Genomic DNA, 25,075 nt, shown 5'->3' with positions numbered 1-25,075 from the left:
CCCACGATATATTTATTCATGTATGAAAATATATATGTTGGGTGATTGCTATGTCCTTGGCAGTTTTCTGTGTACTTGGGTTATAGAACCAAACAAACCGGGTCAGACACAACACTTGCTGTCATAGGGCTTACAGAATCCAGTGGGGACAAAGATAAGTAAGCCCGCAATGACAATGGAAATTGACAAAAAGCTATAATGACCGATGCTCAAAGTGTCACAGAGCACAACTAAGAAGGTGAATGAGCTGGGGTGGGAGGGAATATTGGAAAACACCCCAAAGGAGGTGACACCCCGGCTGAGGCCAAAGTGTGAGTTGTATAGGCTGTGGAGCTTATCCGTAACAACTCACCGAAGATGTGAGTGCAGCCATTCATTCATTCATTCATTCATTCATTCATTCATAAGCCACACCTCAGTGCTGCATCTTTTCTCTCTTGGATATGGTGCATGCAGTAAATCTGGTAAAGAGACAAAAACTGTGCAGATTTTTAAAAACAGGCCCAGAAAAGAAAAACAAGTGGTAAGGCCAAAGATGAAAGTGAAAATGAAGTCACTGGTATAAGAAATTAATGGCTTTTAGCCAGAAAAATAGGAATTGCTGATCTGTTGGAAGGTTTTCCAACGCTGCTCCATGGGGGGGGGGGACTGAGCTCCCCTGTGTGTTCTGTATGGAAATAAGTGAAAGCAGATTGTAAAACCGATACAGCAAGTATCAGAGCCAGTAAAAATATGCTGATAGTGAGTCAGAGAAATCATTATGGATCTGAAGAGGTGTGTAGATGTTCACTTGTGCTTTTGCTTTTGCTTTGTAGAAAAAGAGTATATGATGGCAGAATTAACAAATGTGTGCATTCACAAAGGTCTCAGGGCCTCCTTTCTTCAAACTTAAAAGACTTAGCCCACTCGGATGGATATGATATTTTCTCTGAAGAAAGACTTGTAGAAATTCAGCATTTGTATTTTGGGTCTCTTGCTGTCTTCTGAGTAAATCCACCCACTTGGACATTGCTGTTTGCCCTCTCCAAGTTTCCCTTCCCAGCATACAATAAGATGTCAGAGAAACCAACTTTCAAATATTTCAAGTGTTATTTATACAGGTAATTTAGTTTGTCCAAGCAAGAATGTGTACACCTAGCAGGATCTGGTTCATAGATGACTCCCCAGCTTAACTTGGATTCCACTTAAAACCTGCCCTCATTACCAGCTTATTAGCTAGAAAGTGTTTGTGATGGGTCTTATGCTCACATGAACTTTTCTTTTGAGAAGCTAGAACTCATCTGCAACATAGAAAGAGTGAACTTGCTTACCCAGGATTAAGTGCAAATCTAGGGTAAATTGAGGTTTCTAATACTCTTGTTTGTATCCATGTTATAAATTTAAATTTTAGTCCATGGATTGAATACTACAAAGATTAGCTGGCGTGGTAGCGAGCACCTGTAGTTCCGGCTCCTTGGAAGGCTGAGACAGAAGGATCGCCAGAGCCCAGAAGCTCGACACTGGGGTGGCTGTGAGCGTGCTGCGGCACTCCAACCTGGGTGACAGAGTAAGACTCTGACTCAAAAAATAAATAAAATAAATAAATAAAGAATATTATAAAGATTATCATGCTTATCCATCCCTATGAAGGCTCCACTGCACTCCATTCCACTCCTCTTCTCTACCTCTCTTTGTAACTGAACACTAAAAAGTGACTACAGTAAGTCCCCTACATATGAACGACTTCCGTTCCAAGAGCATGATTGTAAGTCCAGTTTGGTCACAAGTCCAAAAAAGTCAACCTACTTACTCAACTAACACAATCAGCTATAGAGTGCTGTACTACAATAGGCTTATAATACTTTCACATGAATAATACATTTAAAAAACAAATATACAGTACCCTATGGTGAAGTACACAAAAGCACAACTCCTTGTAGAGGATGCATACATGTGACAATGTACTCCAGACATGAGAACTAACTTATGTGATTGGATATGAAAATATACATTCAAATTTTTGAAAGTTCACAACTTGAAGGTTCATATGTAGGGGACTTACTGTATTTAGAAAATGTCTGTCTTTGCACCTACTTTCTAAACTATTACATGAATATAGTTATTGAATAGAAACCTAAATGAAACCCGTATAAGGAAGATGCTAGTTTTGATCCACCAGAAAAAGGCATGAGAAAAAATGCCATACTAAGATTTTTGCTAAGGCTCAAAAATATTTAGTAGAATGAAAACAATAGAACTGAAGTTTTAAAAAAATGCATTTTTGCCGGGCACAGTGGCTCAAGCCTGTAATCCTAGCACTTTGGGAGGCTGAGGTGAGAGGACTGCCTGAGCCCACGGGTTGGAGACCCATCGGGTCAACTTGGTAAGACCGCGTCTCTGCAATAAATCAAAAAATAAGCTGGGCATGGTGGCGTGTGCCTGTCGCTCCAGCTACTTGGAAGGCTGAGGTGGAAGGATCACCTGAGTCCAGCAGGTTGAGGCTGCGGTGGCCGTGAGCCACTGCACTCCAGCCTGGGAGACAAGAGTGAGACTCTGACTCAAAAAAAAAAAAAAAAAAAAAAAAAAAAAAAAAAAAAAAAAAAAAAGGAAAAGAAAAGAAGAAAGCAATGCTGTTCACTTTCATTTCATTTGGGTTGAGGAGAAAAAATGACCAGCAAATAAAATCTCTCTCAACAGCCTCAGCTGAATGCCTGCTGGGTCCATGGGTACTGAGCATTTGTAGCCTGTAGAATTACTACCCCTGTTTGATTTAGATTTGTGCCTTAAATGCCCCTAGCTGATCTCTTAGAAAACTGGTGCTTATCTGTGATGCTTGTGAGTTGCTGTACAAGCAGTATTCCATGTCTTCATTAAATTACAATTATTGTACTGTAGTTTACAAAAATGAAAAAAAAAATTTGGCACAGTTTTCTGTCCACCAAAGTGCTTCAGATTATTTCTCAAATGTTTTTGGTTCAGTAAAATTCCAAATGCATCTTGCCAAGTGCCCTTTTCTCCATGACTTCCAAATCCATGAAAATTTCAAGGAAAATTTAATCCGTATGTTTCTGATTCATTCACTCTTAACTCATCATATTGTTGCTTTCAAAAAACAATTTTATGTCCAAGAAACCCCAGGGGCGCTTTATACATTATATACATCTATATTCTAGTTTGAGTCTAATCTTTCCCCAGTTGGAGCATGGAAGCTGAGCATTTTCAAGTATTAAAGTTCCTTGAACTGCCCTCCACCTTCATTTTCACCTCATGTCATTCCTGTAAGAGGTAAATTAGGTACATTCCAATCAGCATACAGAGAATGTGAAATGGCTGCACATTCCGCCAGCAGCTGCTCCTCTAGAACCAAGGCTGACTCAATGGGCTTATGCCTGCTGAACAAAGCCAGGTTCACCCCCTTAATCACCCTTGGCGTTCTGGAACTCAGGCGAACTTTCCTTCCACTGAGTCACCATGCAACAGAAGTTGCTTCCAAGGATCCGAACCTACCATTTTGCCAAAAGTTCCAGGGGAGGCATGTGGAGCCCTTTGGAAACTAGGGAGTATCACCCTGTGGAACCATTATCTCTGCATCTACCACAATATTATTTGTTTACTTTTTAAAATACCATTTTAGAGTCCACAAATCACATGACAGAGGACTGTAGGTTCTATAAAAAAAAAAAGAAGAAGAAACAAAAACCCTAAATATGCCAAGATACTGAACACATTAACAAGTAAATAACAAATACATGTTTATTCATTGGCTTCTAGTTGAAGCAATCTGGTTGGCATTTTCTCAAGGGAGTTATTTAAATTTTAAATGGAACAACATCTCATTTAGATTTCTACAAATATGCTAGGGCACAGAAGTAATTTATATGTACATGAAACTCTTCACTTAAGCACCTGGGTACTTCACAATAATTAAAATACAAAGTAGACTTATTAACTTTTCCTTTTACATTTTCACCTCTCTGCATCTTCCCGGAGAGTGAGAACAAATTTGTAGGGTAGATTGCCAGGTACCTAAAGATCCTTTTCCCCGCTGCCACATAATGCCTGATTCCAATTCCCTCTGGAACCTCTTTCTATTCCATCCTTCAAAAAGCTGTGCTCTAATTTTTCCTTATACATTCCATCTATTTTCAGGTTGCCTTTATTTCTTAAACTTTCAGTCCCTTTTATTCCCAACTGCCAGAGACCAAACATTTATTTCTTTTGAATGCTAGCATGTAATGAAGGAAACAGATGATAGAGGTATCAAAATGACAGAAAGTGCTGTAAATCAAAAAATTCCCACAACATTGTTTCAAAAATGACCTGGGCAAGGATAATTCCCATACTTAAGTCACTGGCCCAGACTTCATCTCCACCTCCACCATCATTCAACATCTTGGAGGACATAATCTAAGTAAGTGGCTCTCAAAATACGGTACTCAGAAATGCAAACACTAGGTCCACCCCAGACCTATTGAATCAGAAACGCTGGGAATGAGGCCTTTCTATGTGTGTTTTATCAAGTTCTCCAGGTGATTCCAATGCAGCTGAAATCATTTCTTAGTTTCATAGCCTATTCTTATCAATAGAACTACAATCACCTTAATCTGGTAGCATCAAAACCTTGAAGTAATTTTTGTTCTTTGTTTTGCCTTCTTTATCAGTCTTTCATCGAGAAGCCTGCTTATTTTGTAACCAATATCTTTTTTTTTTGAGTTGGAGTCTCACTCTGTCACCCAGACTGGAGTGCAGTGGCCGCTCCCGGCCACTGCAGCCTCGACCTGCTGGGCTCCGGCGATCCTTCCGCCTCCGCCTTCCGAGTAGCCGGAATTACAGGCATGCGCTACCACACCTGGCTGATTTTTTGATTTATTGTAGAGATGAGGTCTCGCTGCCCAGGCGGGTCTCGAACCCGCGGGCTCAGGCCATCCACTCACCTCAGCCTCCCAAAGGCGCGGGATTACAGGCTGCGCCACCGAGCCCGGCTGTAACCAATATCTTAAATATCTAATCCTTCTCACTTATCCAAGGCCACAAAACCAAATCCCAAGTCTTCTTCAATATTCTCTTTGTAGTCTTTTGTCCTATATTGCTGTTAAGATCATTTTCCTTATATGCAACTGCTCCCCAAGAAGAGTGCCATTTTATTTTGAACCAAAATATAATGCTCCTCTCGTCCTTTGAGGCTTCCACCAATCAACATTCCAACCCTGCATTCTTCTTTTTCCTTTTTTTTTTTTTGAGTTGGAGGTTGGAGTCTCACTCCATCTCCCAGGCTGGAGTGCAGTGGCACCCTCACGCCCCCCCCAGCATCGACCAGCTGGGCCCCAGCAATCCTTCCACCTCAGCCTTCCAAGGAGCCAGAACTACAGGCACGTGCTGCCCCACCCGGCTAATTTTTGATTTATTGTAGAGACACGGTCTCGCCAAGTTGCTAGGGCTGGTCTCGAACCTGCGGGCTCAGGCAATCCTCTCGCCTCGGCCTCCCAAAGTGCTGGGATGACAGGCTGAGCCACTGAGTCTGACCCCTGCGTCCTTCTTATACCTCATTCTCTTGCAAAGCAGATCTCATTGACTCGGACTCACTGTCTTTGAATTCGTGTCTCTCTTATCTGAATGCCCTCTTTTCTTCCCACCACTCTATCTTCTCTTCCTATTGAAAATCCAATTCATGACCTTTGAGTTAGGACTGAACTTTATCATTCAATATTTATTTTTTACCCTGTGATCATTGCATTTGCTTTAATGTGTACCTTTCTTTCCTAGCATTATTTCAAGTTGATACAATGCATATATATATCTGCCAGTACTTATCCATGTAGTCTTAGTGTTTCTCTGCTCTATAATACCTACGATGAGATGCAGCATATGGTTAAGTGACCCAAAAGTAGGTAAAATGAGGTACTGAAACCCATGTCCACCTTTGCAGTTATTAGTAGCCCTTGATTAGGTTTATGAGAGGGATTATGAAAATTGCCATCTAATGGGGGGGAGGGGGATGGGATTAACAGTAGCAAATTTCTGTCTGGGGATGGGAAAACACCTCTTATCAACAGGGTGCCTGAATGAAACGTAATTGTACACCTAACTCTTAACTGTACCCCACAAAACCATAATAAAAAATATTGATTAATAAAAAAATAAAAAGAAAAAGAAAATTGCCATCTAAAAAGGGTTTGGAGAATCATAACTAGCTATCCATACCAACTGTTTTTTGATGCTGTGCCATTACCACCTAGGGCACTCCCTTCTCTTGTGATTTTACCTTTCAAGACACAATTTATTACTCAACAAATCTGAAACGATGCAATCAGGATGTACTTATTTGCGGACACATATATCTTCTCTTTAACATGGGCTTAAACCTAAAGGAAACTCCATTAAGCTGTGAACAGAAAAAAGAAAAACAATTACACTAACTTGATCATTATTTCCACAGTTCCCTAAAATAAAAGAGTCAGCTTGTTCTTATTTTTTTATGATTTAGCGATATCCTGTAGAATATTTTAATTTCAAAAAGGCAGTGAACAAAAGATGTGGTAGAAGGTCCTGAAAGGGTGAAATGGGCTAGAGACAATCAGTAAAACTAAAAATATACACCACCATGATTCCAAAGCAAAGCCAGCTATAAAAGAAGAAGCAGAAAGCATTTAGGGAAACTGCTTTACTTTATCCTGAAACTGGGGACAAATATATTTTACTATTTGATTTCTTAGGGATAATTTGACTTCATTGAAGCAGCTCTTTGTCTTTCCATATCATTTTAAATTGTATTTTGGATGTTAAAAGAAGAACTTGAGACAAATTAAATTTAACAGAGTTTACTTCAGTAAAGAAGGATTCAAGAATTGGGCTACCCCCAGAACCAGGAAAGGGCCAGAGAGCTCCACCCAACACCGCAGGCAGGCAGTTAATTATAGACAGAACAAGGAAATGCCATATAGAAAGAGCCTGATTGGTGACAGCTCGGCATTTGCCTAATATGGACATACTCTGATCTGTTGGCAGCCTGTGATTGGCTGAAGCTCAGCTGCTGTGATTGGCTGGGGCTCACCCAATTATTGCAAGAGTGTACTCTTAATAATGTTGCAAGTTTGTTTACATACTTAGGTTGCAGTTTGCTATGTATAGAGGCAACTTTAGGCCAGATTTAAGTTAATTTAATGGGAGTCCTGTCATAAACATCAATCTATAGATTTTTATGATTAAATCTGTACTTTTCCACAATTTTTATCCATGAAAACTATTTTATCTCAAAAGCTGTGAAAATTATTCTTATAGCTCTTAGGTAGCAGAAATTTACCTGACCTGAATTAATTTGGTGGCAAAGCCAAATCGACATAAAATTATTTAGCTTTTATTTATCCTACTTGTGGTAAATAAAAAACACATTTTTCTGCTCAAACAATGTCTGAGTACAGAGTAAAGTTCTAGAGGCCCCCGAGCATGACATATATATTATATGGACCCTATTATCTGACTAAAATACAAAATTTTCTGAATTTGGAAACATATCTGGCTCAGGGATTAAAGATGAGTAATTGTGGATCTGAACTCATTTTCTTCTCTGATTTTATCAGGAATAAATGATAAATCATGTACTATTATCGTGCAAATATTTCTTTAATACTTGAAGCTTCTGAATGTCTCCACCATAAAAGAGATAGCTCAGTTAGTTTTTAACAAAGAAGAACTCTGGATACAAATTATACAGAGGGACTGAAAATACTTTAAAACGTGATGAAATGTCAAGAAGCACAATTCAGAACTCAAGAATATAAAGGGTCTTATGTATTTTATTCCTTAATATCAGTGTGCTGAATGAATACACACAGACACACACACACACACACACACACACACACACACACACATAGAAAATGTACACATATATATGTTTTGTCACTCTAATGACAAACTTGGAAAACAGAATTGAAACTGTTGAATGACGCGTGTGTGTGTGTGTGTGTGTGTGTGTGTGTGTGTGTTTGTGTGTTTATCGTGCCCTACTCTTACAATAGATCATAGTAGTAGTTTTTAAAATGATGCATTGGCTGAGCATGGTGGCACATAGCTGTAATCCCCGCACTTAGGAAGCCGAAGCAGGAGGATCATTTGATCCCAGAAGTTCAAGATCAGCTTGGGCAACAGAGTGAGACCTCATCTCTAATAAAAAATAAAAATCATGCAAAAATCCAATGTGGTACCACTGACTGAAAAAAGATGCCTACTGTAGATGTAAATACACATGCATATACACACATGCACACACAATCTCCACCCAATATACTCTATTGGCTATCTAATTTTTTCCAGTGTAATTCTAGAAAAATACTTCTTTTAAATATCTTATGCAGTAGAGTGGTTGAAATAAAATGAGCATAGTGCCAACTTCCTAAGAGGATACACTTTGGGTAGTTACTATTCACCTGCACAATTCAGACGGAATCTGTGTTGCACACTGAGTATTCGGAGTAGAGAAAGTAGGACCCAATCCTTTGTCTATCCTGGGCTTTGAGCTCAACCTGCCTTCGTTAGGGAGAAATGTCGGCCTGTTGCTGTCTCAAACAGGACAAGGCATGCCATTTGGACAGTTAATCAACATTTACTGAGGGTCTACCAGGAGCCAAAATCTGAAGCAGACACTGGGAGCTGTTACAAAGTTCCTGACAGGCAGAAGAGCCTTTCTTTGCAAGAACTCCCAATATAATCCCAGGACAGACAACCACGTATTAAAGGAAGCATCTAAGATATGTTAACAAAAGAGCATTGACAGGGTTGTTAATGTGCATTATGAATGTCAAATTCAATAGCACATCTGGATGCAGACTACCAGGCCCTGGACTTGCTGAAGACACTCTTTTCACCTTCACCAGACCCAAGCTTTGATGTATGGGGGCAGGTATTCAGCATGTGCCCTTGATGGAGGCTCAGGAGATGTTTTGATGGGAGAAGGATTGCGGGGCAAAGCTAAACTCCCATCTGAAGTTGGTGACAGACAAATGATGAGGGGATGAACTTTGGTAAATGAAGGGCTGCTCCTGGAGCCTAGGGGCACGGAGTGGCACAGAGCTCTACTGCATCCCAGCAGTTCTTTTTTTATTTTTATTTTTATTTTTTTGAGTTGGGGTCTCACTCGGTCGCCCAGACTGGAGGGCAGTGGCCGCTCCCGGCCACCGCAGCCTCGACCTGCTGGGCTCCGGCCATCCTTCCGCCTCAGCCTCCCAAGTAGCCGGAATTACAGGCACGCGCCACCACGCCCGGCTGATTTTTTTGATTTATTGCAGAGATGAGGTCTCGCTGCCCAGGCGGGTCTCGAACCCGCGGGCTCAGGCCATCCACTCCCCTCAGCCTCCCAAGGCACGGGATTATAGGCTGAGCCACCCAGCCCGGCTGCCAGCAGTTCTTGAAGACATTCCACCGACTGCATCGTGGCCACTATTTTAGAGCATGGGAACCCTTTTGCTTCCTAATGTAAAGTCAGAATGTTTCTATTTCTTTGCCATGATGTGAATGGGACTAACGACTTCTTTTCCCAGAAGTCTGCGGCCCGTGCGAAGGAAACAGGGAAGACAGACCATGCTTCAACACGGATGCAGCGGCATCCTTGGGAGACAGTCTCCAGACCTCCTCGCTACAAACCCATGGTGCTAATTTAAGTATGAGACAGGAATTACTCATTCAGCCAGGGAGAATTCCAAGTCCCGGCCTATTTGCAGCACTGTCTAAAAACGATCAACTCATCCTTCAAATGTGACCAAACTACAAATGGGATGAGAGCTCAGTCGTCTAATAAGGATGTTCATTTTGGCACTCAGCAGCTTACGCATGGCTCACAGATGGCTTCTGTCTCGTTTTGTGTAATCCAATCATCCTGCACTACTGCGTCTCACACTTAGTCTCCAGGAGTAATTGGAAAGCTCACAGTGACAACTGTCTGTTCTTCCAGATGTCGTCGATATAAGGAGTGGGGCTTTCATCACCTCCTTGACCTAGGATGTGTACATGGCTCTCCGGATCAGCGTTGCTCCCAGCAAGGTAAAGAGAAATGACTTCCTTGCATTGCCTTTCAGCCGCTGCCTAGTGCTCGTGTAAATGAATGCCTGCTATAAATGGCCTCTGTCAGTGGGCAACTTGTTTCACTTTTTGGCTGGGTACCCCACAGAAAACGTTCTGCCGCCCGCCTTGCATCTTGTGGTGACGTGGCCATAGAGGGGTGCCCGTCCCCGAGGAAGGATCCTAAAACACTGAAACAGTGGCTGCTGAGAAGGCACCATTTTACTCAGAAGTCAGCTCTGGTAGTCACACCTGCACGTCTGTGTGGTTTTCTGAACTCCTGACAGTTGGTGCTCAATCTTTTTTTTTTTTCTTTTTGCAGTGAGTGGCTTTTATTTTTGTGATTTCTAATGGGTGTGCAAGAGTTTAAAGGCAAAGTATTGAAACATTTTAAGCTGTAGGCTTGTTAGTTTCTTTTTCCCCTGAGGCTAGCGTTAATAGTTGTGTTTTACTTCAGTGTAAAAATACCCCTTTAAGAAAAAATCAAAGAACCTCAAACAAGGAAATACGCAAAGCCTTAAAGCAGCTGTGTAAATTCACACAGGCTTTGGGCCCATAACGAGCCAGGCTTAAGGGAATGACAGTGGAAAATCAGGTTTTTACTTAAAAATTAAATTCTGATTACGAATTAGGGCTACATTCATTTTAGTAAAATATCAGCACTCTGTGTATTTCCTCAAGCTTTTTCTGCACCCTGCCATCATCACCACATATGTCATCAGGAAGAAATGTTGAGCGTGGTAACACCTAAGAAAAATGTCCAAGGTCAGTAAAAACATTATTTCAGGGACGATTTTTTTAAAAACTTATTTTTAAGGAGATTTTAAGCTGTTCATAATTTATATTCAGTTCTGGGATTCGACTAGCAATAATAACTTCTGCTGGAGAGATAAAAATTAAAAAGATAATATCCTTTCTCTTAAGTAGCTTACACAAAGAAAAGGGCTCTATATTTAGTTCAGGCTTACACACACACACACATACACGCACGCACATGCACACGTATTGCAGGAGAAAAATCCAGATAACTTCTGCAGATCTTCACTGTTTAAAATCACAGCTTTATGTGTAAAATCACGGCCTGAGAACATTAGACCCATCGTGAATACAGCCAAAATAGGTGGGTTGTTGGAAATCTGAATTCTCATGATACAACCCTGTAAATTATGAGTGAACTTCTCTTTCAAGTTCTTGTTCATTGTTGATATTATCAGGGCAAGAATTACTGATATGTTCATAAATTAATAGTAATAGCAAAGTGACCTTCATCTAAAGATAACTCTGAGACTCAATAAACATTTATTGGGTGCTTGCTGTGTGCCAGGCATTGGGCTAATTAAATCCCCCTATCTCTACACTTTAAATGAGAGAAAAGCTGACTCAAGGGAAAGAGTCATGGCCAAAGGCCATTTAATTAGTTGGCTGACTGGGGAAATAGCACAAGAACTGGGAAGAAAGCCCAGGTATTCAGACTGCTGAACTGTTGTTCAGAAGACAATGCATTCGACTCTGGTCCCCCACGAGTTTCCTAACTACATTAAACTAATGTAAACTTTCCACTGTAAAACAAATATGGGTGAAGGTCTCGAGGTACAATATATCCCTGTGTTTCCTCGGAGTTGTTCACCTGAGCTGAAAAGTTTCATCCATACTGGCAATTTCAGAGGAAGCGGATGTCAGAAGGCTGCATCCTGGACTGTGACCCTACAGACGGGAGAGCCCTATCTCGATTTCTCTAGAATTGTCCAAAAAACTAAAACGCAGGCTTTCCCATAGGGAGGAGTGGAAGGGAAAGAGATATCTGTGGAGCACATGCATACTTAATGCTTGGAGTTTTACACATGTTCTGAATACAAAACCTCTATGAAAGTTTACCCATCTTTTACAGGTGAGGAGAACAAAACTCAGAAAGTAACCAGCCAATATCACACCCTTGCCAGTGAGGAACTGGTGGAGACACCCCGGTGTACTCGATCTAGAATCCATATTCTTTAAGAGACTACGGTTGCTACTGGACTGGTCTCTTATCATTTTTTTCTTCCTTCCGTAATTTATTATTTAAAATATATTTATTGCATACCAATATTAGGGCTAACCAATATTTTGGAGACTGAAGTATTAAGTGTGATTAAATCAGTGTCTCTGTTTTGAAAGGCTGGAGAAATGAGCGTCTCTGTAAACAAGTGTGTTACAACACAAAGGTGACCTGACATATGCATAAAACTATGAAAGCAAATATAATAAAGTAAGGGACTGATTCTATGCTGGAATTGGGATTGGGGTAGAAGATTACGCATGGGCAGACCCTGAGAATATATAACTTTAAGCTCTGTAAAGGAAAGTAAAGCTATTTTAGGTAACAGGAACATTTTGCTTTACAAAATCACATGAGGGCTTCCAGTTTTCATAGGATAAATGAAGAAGGTTATTATAAAAGGACCAAGACCAGATTTCACAGAGGAATTCTCCTAAATTGTCAAAGATCTTATATTTCCAAATGCTATTTAAATCATTTCTGAGTATAGAAAAGCCACAAGATATTTTTATGGAAAAAGAATTGCATATTTTTATGGAACAAGAATTGCATTATCATCTAAAGTTTACACAGATAGTGCAAAAAAAAAAACTATACATCAATCTTACTTATGAATATGGAAATTAAAATAGAAACAAAATACTAGCAAACACAACCCAAGAGTTCATCATTAAAATAAAATATCATGAAAAAGTCATATTTATTCCAAAAATGTAAGGGTGGTTCCATATTAATCTACAAACATGACTTTCCATGTTTGTAACTCTAAGTAGAAAATCATATGATCATCTTCATAGATGCTGAAACTGCCTTTTACAAAAATTGACAACCATTCCTGATTAAAACACTAAATAAAACAGGAACTGATTATTCCTTTTTCAGTGTTAATATATCTATAACTACACACACACACACACACACACACACACACACACACACACACACACACTGTCCTAACTGTAGGATGTTACTTAATGGAGAATACTAGAGGTCCTCATAGAAAGGCCAAGAACAAGACAAAGATACTAACTCCGCTACTATTTAAAAATATGTTAGTGGTACTAGTCAACTCAAGTGAACCAAGATAAACAAAAGAGTCATAAGAATTGGAATAGAAGTGAAACTATCTTCATTTACAGATGCTATTGTAGCATATCTAGAAAATCCAAGGCAATCAATGAAAATACTAACACAAACAATAAAAAAGTAAGGTAAAAGACTATTAAGTTAAAATACAAAACTCAGAAGTCTTTCTATACACAAACAATGGCTAGTTGGAAAAACATCTGTTACATTAGTGGCAAAAAGATAATTTACTTAATCATAAAGTTAACTGGAAGTGTGTAAAATCTATAAGTGGAAAAATTAAAATACTCCTGAGAGATCAAAAGTAGGCTTGAATTAGACTTTTCTTGTTTGTGGATAGCACAAGAAAATATTATAAAGCTATCATGTATTACCATCTTAATAATACATTTAGTGCAATCGCAATAGAATAATGTTTTTTATGGAGCTAGTCAAGTAAATTTTGAAGTTTATATGGAAAAATAAATATAAAAATAGCTATGAGAACTCTATAAAAAAGGAAAATTAGAGGTAACTAACCTTAGCAGATATTTTAACTCATTCACGGTCACTGATCTGAATTTATGTCATTCCAAATTATGTTCCTGGTGGCTGCTGATATGAATTTGCCTCATTGTGGAAGACTGTCTTTTCGGGTTTATAATCTGAATAAAAATACAGAGTGCAGAATGCTAGTCAGAGTGGTGTGTGAGGCAAATACTGGATGTCTGCAATTTTCAGCTGTATTGTGAAAAAGGTGAAAATTTAGGAAAGACCATTTCACTTGTGCTTAACAACAGAAGTTTATGGCAACCAGCTTCAGATTTTTCTTTTCACCTGCTCTCAGTATTAGGAAAGCGAAAAACTTGCCAATCATGAGTGTGTTAACAGCTTTATTGAGAAATACATTGATATCAAAAATTTCACATATTTCATGTATACAGGTTGATAAGTTTGGACATTTGCAAACACCTATAAAACCATCATGATAATCAAAGTGATAGGCGTATTCGTCCACCTCCAAAAGTTTCCTTGTGCCCCTTTGATGGGTGTGTGTGTGTGTGTGTGGTAAGAACACAACATGAGCTCTCTCTTCTAACAAATGCCATGCCAGATATTAAAACATACAATAAAGCTCCTATAATTAAGACAGTGTGGTATCAGTCCATAAATAGATAGAAAAACACATCAATGGAAGAGAATATAAAACTCATAGATAGACAAAAGTGCATATGAAAATATAATAATGAAAAAGGTAGTATCTCACTGGAATGTGAGGAAGCAAGGAAATACAAAAAAATGTTGGGGATATAAGAAGGTAATGTCTTGTAGGTGCTCAAACTGTTCAAGTTCGGGACATTTTTAGCATCAAAAAGAATCATGATATTAATGGTTTATGACATGTAGAAAATAAAAAGACCACAAGTTACCAAAAATAAATTCATAAATAGGTGCCTAAGTTCAAGGGTAAGAAAGAAAATCTCTTTAAATGAGAAAAGTCATCAGTTTACAACACCAATGTAAATAATTGATTCAGACAAGATATATCAATGGATGCTAAAACCATTGGGTAAAAAGTTTTAGGGGAACAGGATATTTATACAGTCTTAGGGACCACTCCACAAATTGCTTATTAATTACAAAGGATAAACAGTACAATCAAGATAGGGCGATCTGGCAAATATCACCTTTACCAAGCTATCAAGCTGACCATCGCTAACTGTGTGACAAAGTCGTATCACGTCTCTTCATAAGATCCAAGGGGAAACACACAATATTACCTTTGTAGAATTCCTCTTCAAAGAATCTAATCAAGAAGAAACCATTAGACAAATTTAGAGTATGACACTAAAGAGAGATGACAACCAAATGTAGTGTCTGAAAATTTGATTGTCGCCGGGCTCAGTGGCTCAGCCTGTAATCCCGTGCCTTGGGAGGCTGAGGTGAGTGGATTGCCTGAGCCCGGGGGTTCAAGACCCGCCTGGGCAACTTGGCGAGGCCTCATCTCTACAATAAATCAAAAAACTAGCCGGGTGTGGAAGCACACGCCTGTAGTTCCAGCTCCTTGGAAAGCTGAGGCAGAAGGATCGCCGAAGCCCAGCAGGTCAAGGCTGCGGGTGGCCAGGAGTGGCCACTGCACTCCAGTCTGGGCGACAGAGTGAGACTCTAACTCAAAAAAAACAAAAAAAGAAAATTTGATTGTCTACAATTGATTCTAGGATTCTTAGATTGGGAATATTTGAATATGGGCTCTATACAAATATTTTATATCCAGGTAAAATTTCTTGTGTGTTGATTATTGTTTTGTGGTTATTTAGGAGAATGTCCTTGCTCTTGTTGGAATGTGGGGAAAATATTTAAGTTCCTTGAAAATATTGTCTTCATTTTCTGCCATGGAGAATAAATGGGTTACAGTTTGACATGAGCTTTACACATGATACCTAGTCATCTTTTTGCAAAAGCTGTTGTCAAATTTTAAGATATTTAAAGGGGGAAAAGTGAATATTAATATAAAAAAGATCTACTTTTTTACTTATTTTTTAGTCAGATTCTCACTCTGTCACCCAGGCTGGAGTGCAGTGGCACAATCATGGCTCACTGAAGCCTTGACCTCCTGGGCTTAGGTGATCCTTTCACCTCAGCCTCCACTTTAGCCCCCCAAGTAAATGGAACGACAGGCATGTGACACTGCACGCTGCTAATTTTTACTATGTTGCCTAGGCAGGTCTCAAACTCCTGGGTTCAAGCAATCAAACTCTCAAGCTGCTGGAATTCCATGCATGAGCCACTGTGTCCAGTCAGATCTGCTTTCAAAAATATATTTTTGTCAAAAAACAAAATACTTTAATATAGATATATGTACATGAATTAATGTTGATTTACACCCCAGGGGCTGTTGGTTAGTATCCGAAATACCCTTCTCAAGAATCCACACTTGAAGTGCTCAGGAAATTCACAAAATTGTTATTGAAAATTGTACCAGGGGCTTTGTTAATGAGTATCAGAAACAAGTGGATATTTTTCCACTGGTGAAATGAGTTTTGCAAAACTGAGCAGACCTCACTATCCTTACGTGAACATAATGTAAAAATCTGGAAAGCCCAGTTACCTAAATTCCATCAGAGAAGCATTCCAGATCAGAACACCATGTTCTTGTATTGTTTTCCTACTTCATGGAGAAATCTGTTAACTCATCTGGTCAGGGTGCCTGCTCCTGGCTTTAGGATGTAAATGCAACAAACTCAAAGTGGATGTTCAAGTGCTACAATGCAGAGGATGAGACTTTTCCAAGTTTTCGAGATCATACAAATATTTTTGTGTTTATTTGCTAGTAAATGCTCGTACATTTGGCACAATTTTAAGCAGAGTTTGATATTATTGGCTGGGCATGTTGGCTCATGCCTGTAATCCTAGCATTTTGGGAGGCTGAGGTGGGAGGATCATTTGAGGCCAGGAGTTCAAGACCAGACTGGGTAATGTAGTAAAACCAAGCTCTACAAAAAATTTAGAAAAAAAAAAAAAAAGCTAGGCATGGTGGTGCATACTTGTAGTCCCAGCCACTCTGGAGGTTGAGGCAGGAGGATCACTTGAGTCCAGGAGTTCAAGGTTGTGGTGAGCTGTGATCATGCCACTGCACTCTAGCCTGAGTGACAGAGTGAGAACCTGCTTCAAAAAAAAAAAAAAAGAATTTTCTATCATTGTATTATACAACAAAAAACCCGATCTTCATCTTCTTACATCAGAAATTCATAAGTTACAGAAAAGAGAGAAAGAAATATCCCTGATTCCAGCATCTAAAAACAGACACTTATTAGCACATTTATATTTTAGAGACTGATCAAGGAAAATAGAGACATAAAACCCTGCTACTTCTCATCTCTGGAAGCTATAGATATTGATCAAAAGAACCTAATAGTTGTTTAATAGCAATTTAACTTAAGTTTGTTTGAATAATGGATCAAGTACTACTTTCTGAGTAGTGAGATTATGCGTAATTCTCATTTTTTCATGCTTTTATGTTTTCCAAACTTTCCACAATATCTAATAGTTCAATGGTCAGATTTGTTTATATTTTTATGTTTAGTGCTGAATATTTGGGGGATTAAATTCATGACCATATATGATCTCCATGATAGCCACAGTTTAGAAAATCAAAAAGAAAACTGGGTTCCTAAAATGTTTTAGACATTTTTAAACTTGACAGTTTGGGGAAGGAACTGCAAAGTCCTGAACGGACTGAAAACTGCTACCTAAGAGCTGAAAACAAAATATCCTTCACCTTCCCCCACCTCCCAGATCCCTCCAATTCTCATAAACCAGTGTGATGTTTTTAGATTCAATGGAGCCAGAACTGAACTTGTTTTCCCAACGTTTGTCTTACTAATAGTTTAACAGCAGCAAATTTGCCCAAGGCCTGCTGATTACTCTAGATGTTTATGAGTTTTCTGGGTGCTATCCATTTTTTGGTCTTTTAAAAAGACCACCATGCATGCTTTGTAGGATTTTAATGTGGACACTCCTGTTTGCTTTAGAGACGTTCATCTGGGCTGGGCACGGTGGCTCAGCACTTTGGGAGGCTGAGGCAAGAGGATTGCCTGAGTCCGGAGTAGCCTCGGCAAATTGGTGAGACCTTGTCTCTACAATAAATCACAAAAACCAGTTGGGCATGGTAGTGTGCATCTGTAGTTCCAGCTACTTAGAAGACTGAGGTGGAAGGATTGCCTAAGCCTAGTAGGTTGTGGTGGCCATGAATGTGCCACTGCACTCCAGCCTGGGCGACAAGAGTGAGACTCCAACTCAAAAAAAAAAAAGGACATTCATCTGACCACCATCTCTGGTTTAGTGAGGGCCAGTTCACTGAACTGTCCCTCAGCACCTGTTGACAGAACTCTATCCAACATGGTGCCACATGCCAGATTCTGACTGGTTTATCTAATCAAATTCCCTCTTGTGTATCTGCATAAGAAAGAGAGCTGTTTAGCTGGGTAGTAGAGTTGGAAGAAGAAGCAAAGAGAAACAAAATGGAGACTGGAAGTGTTTAGCCCTAGCATGGAAGATTATTGCAGTGGCGGTCAGGTCACTCTGTGCTTAACTGAGTCATTGTGGATCCTGAATGGTGGCAAAGTGGAGCTGAGTACCTGCTGAGACAGTTTCCTTAATTGATTCTGAATTTTTTCCTATTATCCCATTAAGAGGGTGAGCTCTCTGTTCTCTACAACTTGAAGAGGCCTAATGAACATATTGACATTTGAAATATAATTGAAAATGCTAGTCTACACATAATATGACACAGCTTGCAGCTTCTCAGTAGGTTGAAACTTTCTCTCTCTCTCTCTCTCTCTCTCTCTCTCTCGACAGGGTCTTGCTCTGTCACTCAGGCTAGAGTGCAGTTGCATGATCATAGCTCATTGCAACTTCAAACTCCTGGGCTCAAGCAATCCTCCCGCCTCAGCCTCTTGAGTAGCTAGGACTACAGGCACGTGCCACAGTAACCAGAGAATTAAAAAAAAATTGTAGAGACAGGGTCTCACTATGTTGCACAGGTTGGTCTCCTACTCCTGGGCCAAGTTGTCCTCCTACGTTGGTTTTACAAAGCGCTAGGATTACAGGCATGACCCACCACACCTGACCAACTGATGCTTTTTTCAATTCTTAATGAAGATAGGGATAATCTCTTTTAAAAGCACTCTACATGGTACCGATGTAGTTAGAGTTGGAATTGTCCTTTAAGATTAGAGATTCTTAATCTGGGATCTATGGGATGAGCTTCAGAGCTTTTGTGAAAACGCTGAAATTACACAGAATTTTTTGATGTATTTGTGAATATGTGCATTTTTCTATATACTCCATATATATATATTACATATTCAAAAAAGAAAATAAACCAAAAAAGGCTAAAACCACCACTTATTTTGTAGATTAAAATGTTATTTAAGGTAACTTGCCTGAAGTCATGCAAACTTTAATTGTTAGAGACTGTCTCTCTCTTTTTCTCATTAAAAAATTATAAAATACAACATGGGGAGAAATCACCCATGATTTCACCATGTAAAGACAAGCATCATTAAGACTTTTTCTGTTTCCTACCAGAAATACATATTTTATGTTCAGAATCACACTTTCAAAAATACAGATTGAGGTACATCTACACAATGGAATATTACGCAGTCATAAAAAGAACAAAATCATGAACTTCGCAGCAACCTGGATGGACTTAGAGTCTATAATACTGAGTGATCTTTCACAGAATCAAAGAACTGAGTATCACATGTTCTCACTCATAAGCGGTCCTTGAACAACTATCCTAATACTGTAAGAAAAGGATTGACAGTAGTGGAAAACTGCGGGGTCGTGGTGTGGTGAGGAAGTGGGATTGGCAGGAGCGGGAAACTGCCCGGGAGGATGGGGCACACCTCATCAACAAGGGTGCCTGCACAATGAATATTTGTAGATCTGACCCTGAATTGTACCCCACAATTTTAAAATAAAAAATTTAAAGGTGAAAAAAAAATACAGATCGAAATGCCTTTTAAGATCCTTGGACTAAATTCCACTAATACTAGCAGTCTAAAGCAATGTCTATTTCCTTTGCCAGAATACGATATTCATTTTTAAAGGAAGAAACATATCTTGGCTAACTTGGTAGAAGAACAATGGCATCCCATTGTTGTTTTAGTGTACTTGTTAGTGAAGTAAAAGAATATGTTTGCCTGTTTCAATTGGAACTATGTCTCTTGCACATTTAGCTTAGGAGCCAAGATCTTCCGGCTGTCAATCCAATTCTCAATTAGAATTCCTGCCTGAGGGATAACTCTAGGAGAAGCCTGGGTTTCTGCTTATCGCCTAGACCAGCACCCATATGCTCCCTAGGTCTTTACAGGGTAACTACCTGAGAGGTTTGTTAAAATGCAGTTACTGTGGTTCAGAAGAAAAAAATTTGAGAACCACTTAAAGGACATGTATTCTGCTATTGAATATGAAGAGTATGAACCACTATGATTCTTACTAAGAGCTTCTGTCTTTCTGACCTAGGTTATCTCGCTTCCGTTAGGTAGTTTCACCCTCACATAGATGTTTCTCGACTAACAATGGGTTATGCCCTGATAAACCCTTAGTAAATTTTTAAAATCCGTATATTGAACCTTGCTTCTATCAATCCTATAAAGCCATGTACTTTTTATATTCTTTGCATGCCTACCAAGTGGCAGAAGTGAGCCACACCAGATACTACACACACATTAGGGAATACGTCTTCCCTCCCAGTTCTTTCTTAGATAAAATGGGGTAAGTAGCATAGAACAAGTAGATTTAGCAATTACTTAAAGAACCATAAAACAATACGTGGAAAACACCCCATTGGGGTGTTACTAAATCCAACAACAAGAAAAATTCAAGAGGTAAATGAAGAGGGGTGGCTATCAACTCCAGGAGAATGGAATGGATATGAGTTTATTCTTTTTAAATTATGCCCAGTCAAGCCAGTGTAGAAACTGGAAAGACAGTCGCGTGAGGCATGTTGTTGGGGCAGTCAGGGACCACTGAACCTCCCAGTCATCAGGGATGCCAACTATACATACTCATACCCTGGCCAGGTTCCAGCCCAGCCCTAACAAAGATACTGTTCTTGGTTTGGGGTGGTTCTGAAACCTCAAATTAATGGAACTTTTCTCTATTCCTTTTTATGTAGGTGTAGTCCATGCTTAATTTCAATTTATTAATAAATGGCTTATTGTTTAGGACAGTGGAAGGAAGGCTGGCATCAAAATATTTTTAGCACTGGGCACAGTGGCTCATGCCTATAATCCCAGCACTTTGGGAGACGGAGGTGAAAGGATTGCCTGAGCCCAGGAGTTCGAGACCAGCCTGGGCAACTTGGTGAGACCTCATCTCTACAATACATCAAAAAATTAGCCAGGCATGGTGGTGCATGCCTGTAGTTCTTGCTACTTGGAAGGCTGAGGCAGAAGGATTGCCTGAGCCCAGCAGGTCGAGGCTGCAGTGGCCGTGTGCATGCCACTGCACTCCAACCTGGGCGACAGAGTGAAACTCTGATGCAAAAAAAAAAGAAAGAAAGAAATACATAGGGTGCCCCAAAAATGTATACACATTTTAAGTATGATGTTCCCTCAGAAGATGACGTTAATCGAATGAATGCTAGCATCACCATGTGACACACACGGAGAGTCAAATACAATGGCAGAAGCTTGGTTGAGTGAATGTCATACTGCACGTTGTTTCTGTCATTTAATTCAACTTTGAAAAGTAATCTATAGACAACATCTCTTAAAACGCGTATACATTTTTGGCGCCCCCTGTATTTCTCATAAAAGATGACAAACGAAAGACCGATTGTTGCAGACAGTGTTTTGAAAGCAACTTTAAAGCATTCATCGTATCTTAAATTTGCACAACCTGCAGGCTATATTTCACTTTCAGAGTAGTATTGCAATAAAAAGGATGGAAGCTTTCTAAATAAATAATTTGCATTTATAGTCATCTCTATTAGAGTATTATAAATCCTCAGTTACAGTCAATTACGACCCATAGTCAGATGAATGAGAGCTATGTTGGGGACAGAAGAGAGGGTTAGAGACACCCAACAGAGAAGACAGGGAAACTTCTTGGAGGGAGTGAGATGCCAGGTGAGACCTGACAAGGCGAGTGTTTGTTAGCATTCCAACGAGGGGAGCAGTTAATTCTAGACAGGGGGAACAGCACTGGGCTTTTCCAGGAATCAAAAGTACTTAAGTATGGTTGGAGCACCAAAAAGGAGGGTGAACACAAAAGCAAGAGCAGGACCTGGGGGTGACCTTCATATGTGCACAAGATACTGTTGTGACATGTATTGTGTTTTTCTTTCCCACTAGTTTCTCCACTAGAGGTGGCATTGTCCTGGAGAATTAAGTTTGCAGTAGCAGGAATGCAAAAAAGGAACATTCACCATTCAGGGTGCTTGCTTGCTTTTTCAACTTCCAGAATGAGCCCCCACAATAGACGGAAAAGAGAGTACCAGAGAGCGCTTGAATACCCTCCCCAGGGATCTAGTTAAGGCCCATCAGATTTGGAGCAGGAGAAGAGAGGAGAGTGAGGAAGTAGGGGCAGGGGAGGGGGCTTCGGAGACCGGATTACAAGGTGGGGGGCACCTTGCAATTCAACAGGGGAAGGCTGCCTAGAATATTCTGTGGTTGGGGCCAAAAGGAAGGTGAGCCAATGACTGATGGCAAATCTCTGACAAATACCAATTAGCATGCCATGGAGCTGTGGAAGGGGTGTTCCTCCTTGTTAGCAGGCAAAGCTGTCCCCTCATTGTCTTTGAATAACAACCTACAAAACAACACGCCCTCAGGTCCTTGGGTCTTTGTGGAGTCCTCAACTGCTCAACTGCTCCTAAACTGCTTCCCCCAAAGCACGCCCCATCTCCATGGCCCAGAGTACTTGTAAACCCCAGAAGTCATGAGACCTTGACCACGAAGGGGCACTGAAAGCAAAACACCATTGTCTGTTTTCTTATGATAAATATGGATCTACTTCCTGTGCGGTCGTGTTGTCATGAGGAATAAAGGTGGCAAGTTTGCAAAGTTGCTCGCTGGATGCCTGTACATGCGGGCATTAAGCAAAGGTTGCCTCTTACCCCAGCCCCTAAGGAATAAGATGTTCCTCTAAATTTCACGAATAAAAGCTCACTTTAAAAGTTTGTAAAGATGCTCACTGATGGAATAAATGTATTCAGAACTTTAAAAATTATTATGAAAAAATTAAACATATGCAATTTAAATAAAATGGTATAATGAATTGCATTTATCCATCACCAAGCTTCACGATGATCAACTCATGTTCAATTTTGTTTCATCACATTTCCAACTGTTCTCCCATCCTTTTATTTATTTTTTTGTTTTTTTGTTTGTTTTTTGTTTTGAGTTGGAGTCTGACTCTGTCGCCCAGACTGGAGTGCAGTGTCCGCTCCCGGCCACCGCAGCCTCGACCTGCTGGGCTCTGGCGATCCCTCCGCCTCAGCCTTCCAAGGAACAAGAACTACAGATGCATGCTACCAAGTCTGGCTAATTTTTATTTATTTATTGTGGAGATGAGGTCTTGCCAAGTTGCCCAGGTGGGTCTCGAACACGCGGGCTCAGGCAATTCACTTGCCTCAGCCTCCCAAAGTGCTGAGCCACCAAAACTGGCCCCATCCTTTTATTTTGAAGCTAACCCAGATATCATCTTATTTCATCTGCAAATATATTCCTATGTATCTTTAAAGATAAGAACTTAAAAAAACACACACGCACCGTACCGTTATTACACCTTAAGAAATTAACAATAATTCTTTAACTTCATTAAATATCCCATCAAATTGAAATAGCCATAGGTCTCATAAATGTCACAATAGTTTCTTTTTTTCTTTTTCTTTTTACTTTGTTGAATCAGGATCCAAATACATTTTTTAAAGAACAATAAAAATGTTGGCAGTAGCTAATTATCTAGACTCTTACAAATTCTGGTTCTCATGCATTTGATTTTCCTCAAGTGTAATAGTCATATTTATTTATATTCTGATGAAATGATATGTTCAGTCATTTGGTCAGCATTCTTAAGTGCCCTTCCTTTGGTAATTCAAGACAATTTTTCCCCCCAATCCTAACTCTGTCACTAAATAAAGGTATGTCCTTGGGCTATTCACTCAACCAGTCCAAGTCCCAATTTCCATAATTTTAAAAGAGAAAACGTTGAACTAGAGTTGATTTTTTTTTTAGCATGCTTTTATTCTGAACCCACCCAGTGGGAGGCAGGACAACCCTGGGTTAAGAGGAGGAACACTGGCTTCCCACACATCTGGTCTGGAGCCCTGACACAGAGAGTCCACGTGAACTGGAAGGAGTTTCTTTTTGCCTCAGTTTCCAAATCTGCGAAATGCAAATGACAGTTAACTACATTCAGAGAATTTTTCTGTCTGTAGTGGGGGAACAGGGAAGAGTGGATAAAATGAGAGAGAATGGGTACAGTGATTATCACATAGTAATCCCTCATCAATTAATAGTCAATGCACTGTCAACTGTTTGGGACCAGGAATGAGGGGTTGAGGCTGGAAGGACAGGCAGAGGCTAGAACTGTTCATCCAGCAAGGTAGCCATTAACTACACATGGTCATTGAGCACTTGAGATGTGGCTAGTCCAAGTAGAGCTAAATTGTAAATAAAATACACCCCACATTTCTCTTTTTTTTAAAGATGTGGGGTACAATTTAGGGTTAGGTACACAAACGTTGATTGTGCAGGTATGCCCGTTGTTGATGAGGTGTGCCCCTCCCTCCCCCGGCAGTTTCCCTCAACTGCCAATCCCATCCCCTCCCCGACAGGTTCCCACTGCTGCCAATCTCTTTCTTCTAGTATAATAATTGTCCAAGGTCTGCTTATGAGGACATACGGTTCTCTGTTCTTTATTTCTGTAATAGATCACTGAGTATGATCAACTCTAAATCCATCCAAGTTGCTGCAAAGTCCATATGTTTGTCCTTTTTTACAGCTGCATAATATTCCATTGTGGATATGTACCACATTTTTTTATCCAGTCCAGCTTCAATGGGCAACACGGTTGGTTCCATGTTTTTGCTATTGTGAATAGAGCCGCAACAAACATACGTGTGCAGGTATCTTTTTTGTAGAATGATTTGAGTTCCTCCGGGTATATTCCCAATAGGGGAATTGCTGAGTCATATGGAAGGTCAATTTCTAGTTCTTTCAGAAACTGCCACACTGTCTTCCAAAGAGGCTTGCACTAGTTTGCATTCCCACCAGCACACACTCCACATTTCTTTTTGTTTTGTTTTAGAGTTGGAGTCTCACTCTGTTGCCTAGACTGGAGAGTAGTGGCCGCTCCCGGCCACCGCAGCCTCGACCTGCTGGGCTCCTGCGATCCTTCCGCCTCAGCCTTCCGAGTACCTGGGAA

General features: G+C 40.0%; 1 protein-coding gene across 3 annotated transcripts in view; it reads left to right on the top strand.

Annotated features, from left to right (window-relative positions):
- Positions 1–9,836: 9,836 nt before the first annotated feature.
- TMEM244 (transmembrane protein 244) overlaps positions 9,837–25,075 on the top strand; it is a 30,515-nt gene continuing 15,276 nt past the window's right edge. For all 3 annotated transcript variants that reach the window (XM_008072100.1, XM_008072102.1, XM_008072101.1), the window contains exon 1: positions 9,837–10,014. In XM_008072100.1, coding sequence (XP_008070291.1) covers positions 9,982–10,014 — 33 coding nt within the window. In that variant the 5' untranslated portion in view covers positions 9,837–9,981. The remainder of the gene's footprint in view (positions 10,015–25,075) is intronic.

Source organism: Carlito syrichta, unplaced genomic scaffold, assembly GCF_000164805.1.
Source record: "Carlito syrichta isolate Samal-C Ts95f unplaced genomic scaffold, Tarsius_syrichta-2.0.1 Scaffold314849, whole genome shotgun sequence".
In the NCBI taxonomy this organism is placed as follows: Eukaryota; Metazoa; Chordata; class Mammalia; order Primates; family Tarsiidae; genus Carlito; species Carlito syrichta.
This window is presented reverse-complemented; position numbering and strand designations above follow the sequence as displayed.